The following is an 18,485-nucleotide window of genomic DNA, read 5'->3' on the forward strand; positions in this document are numbered from 1 at the left end:
TTTTTATAAAGTAGTCAAGACCTTTAGCAAAGAACACCCCACCCGTCAGTAATGGTGAGATGACCAGCTGTCCACATGCAGTACATGCACCATAAATAGAATTATCATGTCATTTATAAAATTAATTCAAATCGATCATAAATCTAAATTGTAAGCCCTAAAACTACAAAATTTCCAGAAGAAAAAAAACAGAAGCCAGGCATGGTAGTACACACCAGTAATTGTAGCATTTAGGAGGTTGAAGCAGGGAGGCTGCATAACAAATTCCAGGTGTGCCTAGACTGCACAGTAGGATTGCCTCATAAAACCAAAACCAAAAGAAGAAGAAGAAAAAGAAGAAGAAGAAGAAGAAGAAGAAGAAGAAGAAGAAGAAGAAGAAGAAAGAAAGAAAGAAAGAAAGAAAGAAAGAAAGAAAGAAAGAAAGAAAGAAACCCCCCCCCCACAAAACAGAGAACATTTTTTTAGTCTGAATTTGGCAATGATTTCTTAGGTATGACATATAGAGGTACAGTCTTAAAAAAGAATAGACAATGCCTCATGAAATTCTGGATTTTTCTACACCAGTGTGGACTCAAAAGGAAAAAAAAAGTTGGTGTTAAGAGAATGCAAATATCTAAAGACTAGAAGAAAGTCTCTGCAGTCTACATATCTGATAAAGAACTTGTATCCAAACACAGGGTTCTCAAAATTCACTAAGAGAAACAAAATGGGTATAATATGAGCAAATGCTAGATAAAGTCTCAGAGCCAGCAAATCACAGGAAAGATACACGATGTCACTATGATTATAGGGACATGCAAACGAAAGCCACAAGAGGCTAGTGCAGAGCCATTTAGGGGCAAAGTTAAATTATTAAGGCCACTAGAAGGTAAAACTCTGGAAAACAATCTCATCACTTACTTTCTTCTTTCTGGAACTGAACCCAGGGCTTCATGCATGCTCAGCAAGCACTCTACCACTAGCTATCCCCAGAAGCCCTTTTTGTACATTCTGTTTTGAGATAGTGTCTCATTAAGCTACCCAGCCTAGCTTGGACCCCAGGCAAGCCTCAAATTTATGATCTTCCTGCCTCAGCCTCCTGAAGAGCTGGGTGGGATTTCCTATTCATGTTCTTCTGTCTCCACTGTCTATTAACAGTCACTTCTCAAAGTCAGTCTCTTAGTCAGGGCCTTCTTTACACCCCTAAGTACACTGGTTTGTTTAAAATGTAGGTAAGTATAGACCAGGAATCTGATTCTATTTAGTTTTATAATAGAGGGCTTACCATAAAATAATCAAATATGTAAGAAAGACTATTAATTGAATCTAAAATTTTTGTTATTAAAAATTTCCTAAATAGAACCACATACTATAAAAATTGTAAGCACCTTTCCATAAAGGCAGCCATTAGTCTATAAAGCCAAGAAAGCACAGGGTAGCAGAGAACATGAATTAAGTGTTCTTCTGAAGAACATAAAATGTTTAGTCACTTATAGTTCACTGCTGTTGGCAAGGCTAGGAAAAATAAGCATAAAACTTAAATCGAAACTATAGGTATTTCAGAAAAAAGACAAAAAATAAAAGCTCTTTCCTCTTTAAAACTTCTGTATCTTTTATGTATTAATTTCATAATCTCACTAGTAAATAAACTACAGCAAACACTAAAGATCTAACAAAAAATTTTAAATAGTGTTAGGTTGGGAAAATGGCTCCATGGATAAGAACACTTGCTGTTCAATAATGTAGACCTGAGTTCTAATCCCCAGAACTCAGGTAAAAAGCCAGGCCTGGCTGGATATACCTATAACCCTAAGTGTGTGGGAAAGATGGCGGCTCACCGGGCTTGCTGACTGACAGCACAGCTTCAGGTTCAGGAGAGACCCTGTGTCTCAAAGGAATAAGGTGAGCATGACTGAGAGTGGTACTGAACATCTCTGATCTCTGCATGGGTGCACGCACTCACATGTCTGCACAACACACACATACATACACATACACACACACACACACACACACACACACACACACACACACACGCTTTTTTTCTCCCTGTGAAACCAGAAAAGATCACAATTATTAGATTTGTTTCATTTAATCAAAATAAACACCCAATACCCACACCCATCACACACTACCTAAACTACCATTTGGACTCTTTCTTAAATAAGACTTCTCAAACAAGGAACAAGCACACAAGAAATAAATAAGGCAGTTGTGCTAGCCCTTCTCAAAGGCCCTCTCTCATGTATGGTATGTTGCTCCAAGTGCAATACATGCACATGTACCTACATTCTGTACCATTAAACAGACACAATTCTAACTGTTTTAAGTACTTCCTCCCTTCCACTTCCACTCACTTGATGGCTGTAAAATTACATCCTCCTGAGATGACAGGCCGTGGAAAACAAAGAAATACCTTTAAGAAATACTTCAGGCAATATTATCTTACTTCATCCAGGAAAAAATATTCAACGCCAGTTTTTACACATTATCTAACTTTCTGTCTTATAGTTTACACTCAGAAGTGAGGTGGATGGCATATGACAAGTATTAATGCATTCATCTGAACTAAAATATTAAGTCAGCCTTTGACAAAAGATAATATGGTAAGGCTGGCTGGTTTGACAATTACCACTGGCCTAATTAGGTTATATAGAATATTTTCCATAAAATGAATGAGTATGGTTAAGCAGAATTCTAAGATGATCCCAAAGCCTCTCTCCTCTGGTATTCATGCCCTGTATGGTCTCTTACCTTTGAGTGCAACAGGCCCTGCTAATACAATGGGATAGCATGTCTGTAAGCAGAGAGATGGCTCAGTTCCCAGAACCCTGCCCGGGCAGTTCTCAACCATCTGTAGCTCCAGCTCCAGAGACCCAATGTCCTCTTTCAACCTCCGCCGTCTCCTGCCCTCATATGACATACATTCACACATGCATACACAGAAGTTAAGACATGTCTAAAAAGTCATACCAAATATGAAAAAGGTGACCACTAACCAGCAGACCCTGAGTTATCAAAAGGGAGATTACCCTGGGTGAGCTCCACCTCATCAGATGAAAAAACTTAAAGTGGATGTAGAAATGTGAGACTTAGCAAGAGGACTAGGGTTTAGCTTAGTAGCAGAGTGCTTGCTTCACATGCACAAGGCCTGGGTTCCATCCCAGCACTACATGTAAACAAAACAGAGAATGCACCAAGGTGAATTCCTGTTGAACTTAAACAAATGAACACATGATGATGAACAGCACGTGCCTAGGAATGGGACACGGCCTTTAGAAGCCTTGGCTTCGATGCTCTACCTACAAGGAAATGAATCCTGTCTAAAAACACGAGGGTTTACAAGAGAAGAACAGACCTCAGATGAAACCAGAGCCCTGGCCAAAAATTCTGATTTCACTATTTGAGACCATAAGCAGAGAACCAAATTAAGTTATGCCTAGACCTCTGATTAAAAAAAACAAAACTATCAGATAAGTAAATAGATGTAGCTTTAATCTACATTTTTGGTAATCATTTGTTATCCAGCAACAGAAAGCTCAGACTGAACGCTGAATGAGAATTTAAGAATACAGTGAAGGCCTTCCTTTAGCCAGAGCCACCTGTACTGAATCTTCCAGGAATTCTCCAAAATGACAGAGCAACAGGAAAAGAGGAGAGGCACTGATGCACGTTCTCCAAGCCTTTTAGAAAACAGTTATTTCTTTGGCCACACATTCGTGCACCTACAGGAATGATACTACAGAGAGTGAGGTATTAGGGACTGTTCACAAAGGAATGCCTCGTAACTGTTGCCATGACAAATCTGGGAGCGTCTACAATACACTCAGCATGCTGTTGGCGCGGCTGTAAACAAGCATGTAAGGGCAAGGTTCCTGCCAAGAGTTTCCGTGCACAGCGAGCCGGTAAGCGCAGAGTCAAGACGGCTTCCCGGAAGGAAAGGATGCAGGAAAAGGACCAGGACAGAAGCAAAGCCAGGGAGGGCACCTGGGTTCAACTGAGGCACCAGCCTGGTCATCCAGAACCCGTGCCCCATGACTTAGGAGATGTACAAATGGGAATAAAAGCTCTAGAGTGTAAAATGTTTTCCTTAAATTCAAGTGTGGTATCGTTTCCCACAGAGAAATTTTTAAAGCAAATTTTAATTGTCCCAGTTCATTTTGTCTTTCTTATTCAAATTAGCATTTTTTGTGCTAAAAGTTGTTGCTTCGTATGAAACAAATACACTTTATTGATTAGAAAATGGCCAAGTGTTTATAAAGTGTTTACACTGGTTTCAGGATAACCACACAGTAGTGCACATTTAATATCTACCTCAGGAGGTGACTGGTCACACAGCAAAACCCTGTCTCCAAGGGGTAGAGGAGGTAGAGTTGACTATTCATAATTGTATCATGAATTGCTAGACTGTGTGGAAGAAGAATTTGCTTCTGAAGCCTACTACTTAGAGATAGATTGTTAAAAGTACCTGTTACTAGCTATGAACTGATTTGACCATGGAATAGGACTCAAAAACAGTAATATAAATTTGGCTTGGGTGCAATAAAACAAATACTATTTTAAAAAGAATATGGTAAGATAAAATGCATTTTATCAATAAATATTGCGTTAAATTAATAGTTTTTATTGTCTTGCTCTTTCTTGAATACACTAAACAAAGAAGCTCTAAGTAAAGAGATAAGATCATAGTTATTAGCTATTTAGTAAAGACTGGAAAAGCTAGAAAATGAAAAGGCAAATTACTTTTTTTTTTTAAATGGTTTTTCAAGACAGGGTTTCTCTGTGTAACAGCTCAGGCTGTCCTGGAACTCCATTTGTTGACCAAGCTGGCCTTGAACTCACAGGAATCTGCCTGCCTCTCCTTCCCAAGTGCTAGGATTAAAGGTGTGCATGCACCTGTCAACAAATGATTCTTAAAATCAGATAACAAATTATTTTCCACATACAATGATCTTTGCTTTAAACAGACATTAAGGAGAACCTAAATGAGTAGATAATGATTAAAGCAACTTGATATTAGATTCATTGAATAATTAGAAAGAACTATAGAATTTGGCATAGAATTAGAAAGAAGTTAAAAAGTTGGGTTTAGTTTCTTTAAAATTTTCTTCCACGCATGTTAACAATATTTTTGGAAACTTGTATCTATATAAAAGAATAGTAAATTTCTGGAGGCAGGGTTTTCATATGCAGCCCTTGATGGCTTTGTACTTACTATGTACTGACCTTGACTTTGTGGCTATCCTCCTACTTCAGGCTCCAAGTGCTGGGATTACAAGTATGTACCATCAGGGGACTGAAGAAACGGTTCAGCAGTTAAGAGCGCTGGATGCTCTTCCAAAGGAGCAGGGTTCAGTTCCCAGCACCCATGTGAAGGCTCACAGCTGTCTGTAACACCAGTTCCAGGGGATCTGATGCCCTCTTTTGACCTCCATGGGTACCAGATGAAACACGCATTAAATAAATAAGAAGTAAGTAAACAAGTGTGCACCACCATGCCAGCACAAAATAAATATAGCAGAGCCTTATGGTTAGAGGTGAAAAAATTAATTCAATATATATAATTTTCACTGTTACAAAGAAGGATAAGGAGCAATCAAAGACTTTCCAACCTAAAAATACTGTATTTGAACATAATTATGTACAGGTAGGATAAAAAGCTCACAGAGAAAAGGTTGATGCAATTTCCAGCTGTTAAAGACTCACTCTGCCATCGTTTTAAAAGAACCATGGGGCATAGCAAATTACTTTGGCATTTAGATTCCATCAGATACTTACAAGGACTTTTTTAGATTTATTTATTTTATGTGGGTGAGGGTTTGCCTCCATGTGTGTCTGTGCACCACATGCATGCCTGGTGCCCACGGAGACCAGAAGAGCTGCAGAGCCCTTGGAGCGGGAGTTACTGGACTCATGAACCACCATGTGAGTGCTGAGGGCTGGACCCAGGTCCTTTGTGAGAGCACCTGGTGCTTTTATCAGTGAGCCATGGCTCCGGCATGTCCATTAGGAGCTTTCTAAAAACGATTCAGCTATTTCACTTGAACACCATCAGTACTGGAAACACAAAATTATTCCCCTGTAACTATTTGAATTTAACATGAACATGTTAGATGTCAATATAAAATATGCAAATTTTCAAAGTTTTCTTGGACATGCATAACAAAAAAGCTAGAAAACTCCCAATTTAGGAGAAGAGTCATAGACTATGACTCCATAGCTATTAGATGTGAGCTTGGTGTAAGCCACTGGCGAGAACCACCACCAGGTTGTTGTTTTTTTTTAATATGGCTTATACTAGAGATATAGGTTTATGAGACAAGACAAGTAAGTTTGGTTTGGGTTACTCTGTGCACCTCTAGCCATTTATATGAGACTGTCTAGAAAAAAAACAAAAACAAAAACGGAGAATGCAGCAGTTTTATGCAGGCTGCAGGGTAAGTCCACTTCAAGAAAATGATGTCTGACTATAAAAATTTTTTAAAGAGATAAGCCAAGCCTATCTGAACAAAGGGTGCTCACAGAAAAGGTACGGGCTACAATGGTTCCATGGTCAAGAGCACTGCTGCTCTTCCAGAGGACCCAGCTCAATTCTCAACATCCTCCTGGTGGCTCAGTGTCTGTAACTCCAGTCCCATGGCATACAATGTCCTCTTCTGGCTTCTATGAGCACTGCACACATGGTGTACACACATACATGCAAGCAAAAAACCCATGAAAGTAACTTTTTAAAAAAAGACCCAGCAGTTACAAAAGTCTTGAGACCAACACATCCTATACGTCTATGTTATAGGAACAAGACAGGAGGGGAGTAGGCACAGAATTAGACTAGAGAGCTAGAGAGCTCTGTGAAGGGAACTTTCATTCTGAGAAGCAGCAGTAGTTCTAAAGAAGAGTCATGACCTCATCTCTACAATACTGAGAAAGTCAAGACTGAGTGGACAAAGAGGAGGAAAGCCCCACTGAGGAGCTATTCCAATACCCCACAAGACTGGCGATGAGAAGACAAGGAAAAGTATGAATTGATAACTGGAAACAGTTACAGTCTGAAATAGAGCTAAAGAGGCCTGCTGGCGTATGTTGTGTAGTGTGAAACAGAGAACTCAAAAATAACCAGAGTTTTAGTTTGAGTGACCACAAGAATGGAGCAGCCATTTACTGACCTGCAACTGTTACGGGAAGGAGCAAGTTCTGGACAACATCTGTGTGGGAATATCACAGAAGAACTTGGAATCTGAGATTCAGGAGGAATTTGAAGTAGAAAAACTAATTTAGGGATAAGATATATTAGCTTATACAAAGCCCTAGGTTTGATTTGATATACCAAGGGGAAAAAAGGAGGTAGGAAAAGGAAAAAGGCGAGGAGAGGAGGAAGAGGAGGAAGAAATTAATTGTGAAACCAGAAGAAACTCAAGTAATTTGGAAATCACCAAATGTATGTAGATGGTGTGTGAAGCGCTGAGACAGCGTGGGACCTCTGAGAGTATAACACAACAGGTGTCTCTAAGCTCTGAGAAGGTCAAAGTGATGAGGTTAAGGAGGTAAGACATCAAGATAGAAGGACCTAGAGAGGAGAGAGGCAGAGAAAGGAAGAGACAGGCAGAATACACACCAGGAGTGTTCGAAGTTTTGGAAGGTAAATGGTTTTTTTGTTTGTTTGTTTGCTTGTTTGAAATGATTCGTAAGGTGAAACAGATCAACTGCCAAACACTGTTAATGGATCGATTAAGAAAGAACTGCACAGTGTTTTGTTAAGAGGTGTGGTAGAACTTACGAAGTGATTTAATAAAGGAAACCAAAGGCTTCTATATAGCCCAGTCTGTGAGAAAGAGAAAGGAGGAAGAGAGGGAGGGAGAGAAAATACAGACGACGTGGACCAGCTGGAACTGCCTTAATGTTATTTTCACTTTCTAAGCAAAAAGCTGTGAATTTTAAATATATAACACTTCATACATTTCAAAAAGCTTTCTACTTATTATTACACATTTTTATGAAAAGAATTTTTGGTTAATTTTTAACATGACTACATGAAATAATACTAAATCCATTAGTTCCATTAAAATTCCTCCCTTACTCAAATATGCAGCCTAACATAGGATATAATCAAACTTCTGTTCCCTTGAAAGAAGGGCCATGATTAATATAATAGACATATATTTGATTTATGTCAAGTGGTAACACAGGTAATGCTTTGGATACTCAGCATGAAACACTTTAATAGAATATTATTGCTCCAAATACACCATACTAAAATTAAACTGATAACAGAAAAAGGTTACTAAATCATGGCTGACAGGGAACTAAATGCACCAAGTTAAAATGCATTCCTAATGCTCATCCAGTCTGGCTGAGCCCCTTGGGTCAGTTTGGGTCATTATCACTTTGGAATAATTCCAAATGATTCCCGTGGGTTCTATTGTTATAGTCAGCAGCTTTAGGAAATCTAGAACAGGCTCCAAGTTAAAAATTAAATAAAAACTTTAAAATCATAGGATCTCTATTAATTTCTGAATTCCTTCTTTTTAAAAAGTGTCCTTGATGTTTTAATAAGGTCATGCTGCATCCCCAGGGTTAATTTCTGTAGTAGTTTTTACATACTAGTCAATGGGCTGCTGTAGCTAAGCACCCGCTTACAATAGTGTTGCTCAAAGCAGGAGGATATACGGACACACACACACACACACACACACACACACACACACACACACACACGCAAAAAGAGCTTTTCACACTGACAGAGGGGGCATGGTGCAGCTCAGGGACAGAGCCTGGACTTCCATCCCGAGAGGGGGCAGGGAAAGAGAAGAAAAAGTCTGTTACAAAGAAGGCGGCGGCGGCAACATTGTTGCAAATGTATGAAGGCCCCTGGGTGAAACTCACACACCAGGACCAGAGAAGCCACCACCACTTCCTGATTTCTGAGACCCAGGACCAGAGGACACACACTCTCCATCTCCTGTAATTCTGAGACCCAGTACCAGAGGACACACACTCTCCATCTCCTGTAATTCTGAGAATGCCTTCCCAGCCCTCAGTCTTTCAATTTCTACATAGTATCGGATGTTACAATTTATAGGAAAAGGATGCATGTTTTAGGCAAAATTAAGTATCTACCAAACCCCAGCAAGTCTCTCTATAGAAGGCAATCTTTCCCTTCAGCACACTCCAGGACTAACACTGAATACTCTGAAACAGTATGTCCAACGCAGTAGCAATCCTTCCATATTCCTTACTCAATACTACAACTCTCCCAATACACAAATATTCCTTGTACCAGGCATTATACACCAGTGTGCGGTCTACTGAGGTCATGGCTACTATCCAATGGTTAAACACAGCCCCTCAAGTTCTGCCATCTACACACAGTGAATGGTTGTGACAGTCGGGATTCCAAACCACCTCTCAAGTGAGGAGCTAGTGGCTGAGTGCCTCCGAATTGGTAGGCAGGGCAGGTGGGCCAGGTAGAGGACTTTAGCATAACACTGCTTAGGAGAGTGAATCGGAGATAACTACTATACTCTGTCTATCCTTAATCCAAGGTTTGAGTAAGTGCATGTTCATGCAGAATACACTTGTACTTTAGAGGAGGCAGAGCAGTCTATTAGGAAAGCGTATTCTTAGGGGCTCGGATGGCACCTCTCTCAAAGTGCCGTTTACTTGTAAGTAAGGGAGGGAATTTATCAGTGAGAGTGAGACAGGTGTTGGTGAACTCATCCCCACTGTAGGCATTCCTCGGGCATTCATTCCTTCCTTTAGAAATGTGTGGTATTTGTTGGCCACCACCTTGACGATGGGCTTGGGCAGTGTACTGAAGTCCGCTCATGTCTCCTCATCGCCATCCAGAAATCTCCATGTGGAAAGCTCGATGCCCTCCTCACTGCTCTCATCAACGTCATCAGGGAGGAGGATGCGGACACTCTTCTAATGTCTGCAGTGCTTTCCAAGAACCCTCTCTCCGCTGTTCCATTAGCCGCGGGCCTGGAGTTCTTGACATAAGCAGAGAATTTGGCAAAGATGTCCACTCCAGCAGTGTTTGACTCTGGGGGTTTTGGTGAAAGACTTAAGTACGTGGTGAGGTGGGGGAGCAGGGATAAGACTTCTTCCAGAAATTCCTCCACCTTATTTACATCCGTTTTGACTTCACTGTTGAAAGTTATAAATGGTGGGTGGGTCCCTGGAGTCAAGTTCTGCAGGTTCACAGGCTTCCTTTAAGGTCAATGGTTGTGACATTAAACCCAACTCCTTTGGGCCACAGAATCATGAAGCGCCTCTGTGAAAAGGGGCCGTTTCCTATGCTTTCTCCATCACTGCCAGCCTTGAGGAAGAGCTCGATGAGGGCTCTTTCTCCTCCTCCCTCCGCCTTTTCAGGGGCATCAACAGCGCTGTGGTGGGATGGCCTGGGCCAGGGTCACACAGCTGAGGCTGTGGCTCTGGAGCTGCTGGGGCTACAGTCGCTTGCTCACTCGCCCTCACATCACCTCACACCTCCTGTGACAACAGTTTCTGCATTTCACCTGGAGGTGTAATCCTTCCAAAACCCATTTATGACCAGGTTAATCTAACTACTTTGCTACAAGAACATAACCCTACAGGACTTCCTATTCTCTGGTGAAAATCTTAACTTGATCTACATATAATCCACATCTAATCTCCTTATTCTCCTGGTTCAGAAGACAAGCCACTGCCTACCTCTCCCTTTGCTGCAAATCTTTTCTTCTGTTGTGTATTTTGTTAGTTCATATGATCTTTCAGAGAACAGCTTGCTAATTTGTCTCTCAGATCTGCCTACCACCGCCACTTAGAATGCAAGTTTTATGACAGCAAGACCCTTCCTAGAGCGTCAATAACAAAACTATCTCCCGACACATAGGAGATACTCAGGAATACAGCTGCCTGCAATCTCCAGAACTTAGCTTCCTCAAAGATGACTTCTTGACTCCATTATACATCAGTGACACCAACTCTACTTTCTCAAGCCACCCTACAGATTTTCTGGAAAGAAAAGATCTAGTATAGTCTTCTAAAATGAACTCCAAGAAGCAGCGGCAGGAAGCAAAACATGAGACTCTCTCAGATGCTACAAACGCATTTCTTAACCTTCTTCTACCTTGTCACACAATATTAATTAACCCAGACATTTTTTCACATCACTAAGATCAAACTGTCACAGAGTAGGACTGTCAATATTTAACCCAAATCAAGTTAGACCCAGGAATTCAACCAATTCTATTTCCTTCTATATTTGAAACTACAGATCATAAGACAATGGACATTTTCTTTTCCATGGCTAGCCTGAGAAAGAAAACCATACAGAAAAGGTATCAATCAAAGGAAATGTGAGAGACTCAAAACCCTGATCAAATGATCTTAAGACAATTTTTTTATATAAAAAGTGTTGATTTATCTCAAAAACTATTAAATAGCACATGCACAAAGTACCAGAGCATTTAAACACAAAGGTAATAAACTGCATTTACAAGTATACCATGTTCTTTTTTGCCCTCAAGTAATATGATAGCATCGCTGTTCCTGGAGAGTAGTAGCAAAGGCATTTATAAAGTTCCTGGCTCTTTTAGGGATGATACATAATTTAGCAGTAATGTTAACAATCCATATATTATCCATTAGTAGTCATTTCACCCTGCTTATAACTCTACGCTTTTAAATGCTCTGGGTGAAGCTTTCTTTTTAAAGGTAAAGGAAGGGCTGGGAGTGTTGATCAGTGATAGAGTATATACTTAGCATGCACAAGGTTCAAGCCTCAGCACCAAAAAAAAAATTTTTTTAATTAAAAAGCAAACAAAAATTCATTTCTACTTCTAAAATTACTTCTTCCAAGTCCACTTTTCAATTTCTGTGTTTTACACAGTAAAAAGAATACTTGATGCTTTTATTAAGGAAAACAGGGAATTCTGTCCATTTTTTAGACTTTTATTTAGTTATATATACATGTGGGTGCATTTGTGCCATGGAGGTCTGAGGACACCTTGCAGGAGTTGGTTTTCTCCTCCCACTGATGTCAATTTTTGAAAGTCAGCACTTTTACATTTTCTTTCAAGAGACTACATCACAAAATTTCTGTCATCTTTGCACAAGGGCCATGCTAATCTCTGTATTCCAGTAGGTTTTACTTTTTCCATTTTTTAAAAAAAGTAGGTAGGTATATGTGTGTCTGTATGTGGGGATGTGCACATGAGTGCAGGTGCCTATTGAGGCCAGAAGAGGGCATCAGATCTCCTGGAGCTGGAGTTACAGGTGGATGTGAGTCACCTGATGTGGGTGCTGGGAACCAAACACCACCACCACCACCACTACCACCATCACCACCCTCCACCTCCACCACTGTTACCATCACTACCTCCTCCTCCCCCTCCTTTTTTACTGTTTGTTTGCTTGTTTGTTTGTTTGTTTGTTTGTTTGAGACAGTGTCTATGTAGGTCTTGTTGGCAGGGGAACTAGAATGCTGTAGACCAGGCTGACTTCAAACTCACAGAGATCCACCTGCCTCTGCCTCCCAAGAGACTGGATTAAAGTGTGCCACCACACCAACTGTTTTGTTTTTTGTTTTTTTACTTTTTAAAAACAACTTTCATTAAATCAAATTAAATTCACTAATTTTATGTATTGTTCAATTTTAGTGTAACTGCTGCAGAAATGAGCAAGCCTTTCATTTTCAAGTTTGACACTGGTAATTTTGCTAAAGATGCACAAAAACGTGCACACTAAGTATTCATTTTTTAAAAATTACTCAAAACTTGAAAATAAGCAAAAACAAAAAACAATACTAGGCATTTTTCAGTGTGGTACTTAAACTTTTGATTACTATCTACTGACTATTTAACAAGTCTATGAGATGAATTTATAGAATTTATAGAATTCTGGCTGGTCAAAATGCAAATAATTTCTACCTAATGGAAGGGATATCCAAAATTTACTCATTTATGTTCTTAATTAGAATATCAACTAACTGTATATAGAACCCAATAGTTTCAATATTCCTTCACTAAGTATCCTATAAATACCCAAATGGTCGTATGAATGACTTTGACATCTTTCTAGATCTTTCATTAAATGAAAAACTGAAGGCTGGGATATATGAGTAGAGTGCTTACCCAACTGTGGAGGAAGCCCTGGATTCTGTCCCCAGTGGTGGAGACAGGAGGATCAGAAGTTCAAGGTCACCTTCCATTACATGACAAGTTTGAGGGCAGCCTGGGCTATGTTTGCCAGTCTCTCAAAAATGAGTAAGTTTAAATCACTGACATGTGTTCATTTGCATTTTGAATTAAAATCATGACTTTACTTTTCTGAAATGTTTTGGTGACTTCACCAAAATGTACAAATAGACTAATCTGACTGAGCCAACACTGCCCCTTACACACACACACACACACACACACACACACACACACACACACACACACGGAGAAAGATCTCCTAACAGAAAAATGATCAAAATTGCTCATTTACATAATCCAAAACCTTCAAAACAGAATTTTTGGTCTAGATAATAAATACCTTTAGAAAATGACTTTACTTTTAAAACTTCACCTTTGAGCTGGGCGTGGAGGGGGCAGAGATCAGAAGATCCAAGTTCAAGGCCAGCCTGTTCTACAAAGTGAGTTCTAGAACAGCCAGGGCTACACAAAGAAATCCTAGCTCAAAAACCCAAAGTAAATAATAATAATAATAATAATAATAATAATTCACCTTTGTATTCTTAGAATCTAGCATAGTATCAAGTTGTGTTCAACAGATGTTAAATGAATACATAAAGTTAGAATACATCACACCACATAAAATATGAATTAGTATCAACAAAATTTTTCCAAAAGTTAAATGTCTTCCATGAGTGTGTACTTCAATCCCACGTTAAGTTAATAAATTAGTATTAACTGCTTTTAACCATCACCACAGAAGACCAAATTCTCAGATGTGTTTCTTTCCACACTATGAAGTAATGCATCGCCTACAGAGCACCTGAGGACCGAGTGGACACATAAAAGCACAGGTAGGGCCAAAGCGAGGGACTGGCTGGATGGTCGCTGCGGTTTTGTTTCTGATCTACTCTGAAATTTTAACTTTGTACTTGTGCATCAAGGGTGATATAGAATCTAAGCCACCTTTTGCTGTCAAAAGTACTAAAGGGTGTACACTTGCATCACACTGCCAACACGGGCTGGCTGATAAACGCTCTCGCCATTCTGTGAGGCAGACGGGCTAACTACTATCTAGGCAGCTCCCCCTTTGCTTTTAATACAAGACAGAGTTCATTATCACTACTTTACATGCTTTCCATTTCCACCAAGTTCTTTAAAATGACTCGACTTGCTGTACACCGCCAAAGAAGCCAATAAACACCTCCTCGTGAGAATGCCAATGGAAAACTCGAAATTCTCTGAGTACAAGGAAATGTTTTTACCTTTAAAGTGGCTTTCCACTCCTTAGAAATGTATGATGATGAATTACTTTGCAAGTGTAGCTGCTGTTGTTGTTGATGGTGGTGGTGGTGTGTGTGTATGTGTGCGTGTGCGTGTGTGTGTGTGTGTGTGTGTGTGTGTGTGTATGTGTGTGTGCGAACAAGTTTTGGGAGTCAATTCCCTCTTTCCTTCCACCTGGGTTCTGGGCATGAATTCAGATACTTTGGCTTGTCAAAAAAGCACTTTTATTCCCTGAACCACGCAGAATTTTAACTAACTGGAGTTCATTATTACTCCGTGTGTGTGTGTGTGTGTGTGTGTGTGTGTGTGTGTGTGTGTGTGTGTGATGTGGATCCTGCACGAAGGCCAGGACAACTTTACGGAGTCAGTTCTCTCCTACCACCTTTATGTGGGTTCCAAGAACGAAACTCAAGCCATGAAGCTTGTGTGGTTGGGACAGCAAATCACCCGTCGTCCCCTGCTGAGCCTCTCGCTGGCCTAGATGTTTTGTTTTAATTCTTGTTTGTTTAGCAGAAAAGGTAAAACGTCTCAGGAGCAGCCCATGTTCAGGACGCATGACTGCTAACCCTGAGCCCATGTGTCTGACTTACAAGAAGAACTTAACGACAGCAACAAAAACCATTGTGTAATTACCTGACTCCGTAAAAGACTGACACCAACCAGCACAAGACATGCATCCTAGCAAGGCATCCAAACTTCAAAGACTGACTGACTTGAGCTCCCCCCCCCCCCCCCCGCGCCCCGACTGTCCCTTACAGGTGATTACAAGTTCTCATTGCTGTGCAGAAACTGACCAGATTTTGTGAGACAGTCGTGGGATCCAGGTAAGACTTCTGCAGGAAGTGCAGAGGTGCTTTAGCTTCACCTCAAGAGCTGGAAAACGAATACTATGACTCACTGACACTTCACACATGTGAAACACACATCCATATTAGCAAAAAAAAATCAAGAGCACTGTCTCACAAGCGAATGGGCAACCTTGGCAAAGCCAACCGCCCGAGGCGAACACCCCGCAAAGAACTTAAAAGTAGTTACTGGGTGCGAAACTGCATTTGTTCCAGAAACTTAAAAAAAAAAAAAAGAGACCAGCGGGACTTTTGTCTTGCCCGAATCCAGCCTGAGGACAACAAATTGGTCAACGGCGGAAGTTGCCTGACGAAATGACTGTAACATGAAATCCAGTTTTATGATCATAACAAAACCTTCCTTCCGGGACCAGGCCAAAAAAAAAAAAAAAGTTGAGAAAAACGTCCTTCGGGATGCAACAGGCAATGAGGAGCCACCGGCGCCCGGCCAGGGCAAGCTCGCCCGGGAGGGTGTGGGGGACCCGATGCGGGCTCGACCCGTGCTTCCCCGTTACAAGTTGTGCGAGCGCCCGGCCCGGCCCACCCCGCCACCCGGGCACCCGGGCCCGCGGCACCTCCCTCGGCCCCAGCACTGACCTTCCGCAGGGCCGGGACCAACAGTCCCCGCCATTTCGGGCTGTTTTCGTCGCTGAAGAACTCGTAGGGCTGCGGCGCCTGCTGCATGGTCCCCGGCCGCAGCGCCTCCGCATCGGAGGCCGGGCCGGTGGCCTGACAGGCGCGCGGGGCGCGCGGGCCGCCTCGCCTCGCCTCGCCTGGCCCGGGGCCGCCGCCTCCAGCCCGGGCCGCCGCTACGGCCGGGCGAGCGCTCGGGGGCGGGGAGGTGGGGGGGAGGGGGGCGGCCGGGCGAGCGGCCGGGCGGGCGGGCCCGTCCACCGAGGCCCCGAGGAAGCGCGGCGGCCCGAGGCGTCCTCCTTCTCCCCGCGGCGCCCGCCCCGCTCGTCGGGCGGCTCCTCCTCCTTTGTCTGGGTGCGCAGCCCGGAGCCCCGCCGCCGCCGGCCTCGCCCCCGCCCCGAACTCCCCGCTACGGCCGCGGCGGGCGGACAGCGGCGGCCCGCAGTGTCCTCATCGCCTCCCCCGCCCTCCGCGCCGCCGCCGCCGCCGCTCGCCCGGGCCCGCCCGAATCACCTCCAGAGAGGGCCCTCGGGGCCGAGCGGGCGCGCGTGTCCGGCGTGCACAGCGCTGACCGCCGCCGCCGCCGCCGCTGCCGCCGCCGCTGCCGCCGCCGAGCCCCGGGTCCCAGCAGCCGCGGCTCGGCTCGGCTCGGCCCGGCCCCACGGCCCGGCGCTCGCACTCCCGAGTGGAGGGAGAAGGCCAGCACGGAGCATGCGCGCCGCTGAGCGGGCCGAGGCGCCGGGTGCGGGGCCCCGGGGGGCCCGGGAGGGTAGTGGGTCTCTCCCGGGAATGTGCGCCGGGAGGGGTCGGGGCTGTTGCAGACCCACTCGGTCCGCGGCGTTCTGAGTTCTTGCAGACAGTCCTGATTCGGTGCGGCTCCGGGCGAGCCTCGCTCGAGCCGGGACTGCAGTACACGGATGTGGGGAGAGAGAGAAGGACATTTGATTTAATCTGTGCTCTACATGGCTGCTTTATATATTTAGGAGATAGGAGCTGATTCGTAAAATCACGTTGTGGGTTCGTGGAACTTGGGGGCCAGATGACTTCAGTTTGAGGCGTTTCCCCTAAGTGTGTCAAAAGAGGTATCTTCATAAAACTTTCATATGTAGTTCTTCTGTTGATCACATCCTTCAAATCCTTTCCACTTTAGGTTTTACAGAGCCTAGATCCTGGGATACAGCCGTACTAATTAGCACCAAAAGAAGTCCTGTGACCCTAAGCTTTTCCGAGTTGAAGAGTCGTGAACTCTGGAAACTTTTTCTTGAGCCCAAATTTCATCCCACTGAAGTTGCTGAACAAATTGCTCCCAACAGGCTGGAAAGAGTCATGCACCCAGCCACCAGCAGCAGCGAGGAAGGGAACGGAAGAACAGACTGTAGAAGATACCTTGTGCCATAATTTCAGTTCCAGAATCAGTAGCTGAGCATTGCATACACCATTTTGTCTCCACAGAGAAGGGCAGACTCGGAATACAAGAGTTTTGTTGTTGTTGTTTTTAATCTAAGTATCATTATGTCAAAAATGTCCTCTGGGGCTGTCAGGTAAACGCACTGGTTGCACATAGCTGCTAACCTGAGTTCCACCCCTGGAACCCACATTAAAAGGAAAAAACCAAGTCCACAAGGTTGTTCTCTGATCTCTATACATCTGAAATGTGGCCTGCATGCCCCCCTCTCTTACAAGCATGCACGCAGGCACACAAACACACAAACACACACACACACGCCCAATAATAATAAAGTTCTTTAAAGGTCTTCTAGTAAATGGCCATGTCCACATTCCCATGTACTAAATACACTCTCTTTTATAGAGAGTCCTTAATTTTCCCTACAGTTCCCAGACCCCAGCTATAAAACATGAGGCTGTCAAATTATCAGACTGCGATTATATTTTCTCATAGGAAAGTCATTGGTGGGAAGTTTTATTCTTGGCAAAGGATATTGGAAGGTTCCTCCAGGCCAAATCTGGCCTGTAGATGCGTTTTCCTTAGCCAAGCCAGTATTAAAAAATTTAGACTGCTGTTAGCATTTTAAAGTCAATAGCTTACGTGTTTTTTTTAGTCTACCTCCAGCATCTTTCCACAAAGATCTGGCAACACCGTGGCCGACTCATCTGCGCAAACAATAAACAGGCAGCGGAGAGGCCGTCCTCTTCACAAAAGTGTGCCACCCATTTCCTTGGCTATCCTCCCGATCTGGCGCTCTTCCCCTTTTATGTAACCTGCCGAGCCTCTGCAGGCATCTGCCCTGTGATCTCTGGACTAGGCAAACAGAAATGTGATCCACGTGATGCACAGGATCCAAGAATGACACCAGTCAAGTTTCTCAGCTGGACAAGTGGCTGTTTAAAAACCAACAACAAAAACAGTTGAACCCATATCTCACACTCTACGCAGCCAGAAATTCCCAAGATGTCAAAGACTGACATGTACAAGAAAGGGTTTAAGACCTAAGAGAAAAAAATGACTTTTATATGACACAAAAATCTAGACTGATGCATCTCTTTTTTAAATGCCTGGAGAAAACCACAAGCAAGCTAAAAGGCAATAATGATAAGTTAGGGAAAAAACACAATTGCAGCAATTCTT

The 18,485-nt window shown here is 42.9% G+C and overlaps 1 protein-coding gene and 1 pseudogene across 3 annotated transcripts in view; both read right to left on the reverse strand.

Annotated features, from left to right (window-relative positions):
• Positions 1-16,009, reverse strand: part of Sos2 (SOS Ras/Rho guanine nucleotide exchange factor 2) — a 93,514-nt gene extending 77,505 nt beyond the window's left edge. The window contains exon 1 of one of the 3 annotated variants that reach the window (XR_009382738.1): positions 15,863-16,009. Coding sequence is in view for 2 of the 3 variants with exons in the window: in XM_059279060.1 (XP_059135043.1) it covers positions 15,863-15,949 (87 nt within the window). In the remaining variant the exon portion in view is untranslated. The remainder of the gene's footprint in view (positions 1-15,862) is intronic. The other 2 variants (XM_059279060.1, XM_059279059.1) reach the window with 2 other exon arrangements.
• LOC131924540 (chloride intracellular channel protein 4-like) lies at positions 9,559-15,042 on the reverse strand (annotated as a pseudogene).
• Positions 16,010-18,485: the final 2,476 nt, after the last annotated feature.

The sequence above is a fragment of the Peromyscus eremicus genome, chromosome 14, assembly GCF_949786415.1.
Source record: "Peromyscus eremicus chromosome 14, PerEre_H2_v1, whole genome shotgun sequence".
In the NCBI taxonomy this organism is placed as follows: Eukaryota; Metazoa; Chordata; class Mammalia; order Rodentia; family Cricetidae; genus Peromyscus; species Peromyscus eremicus.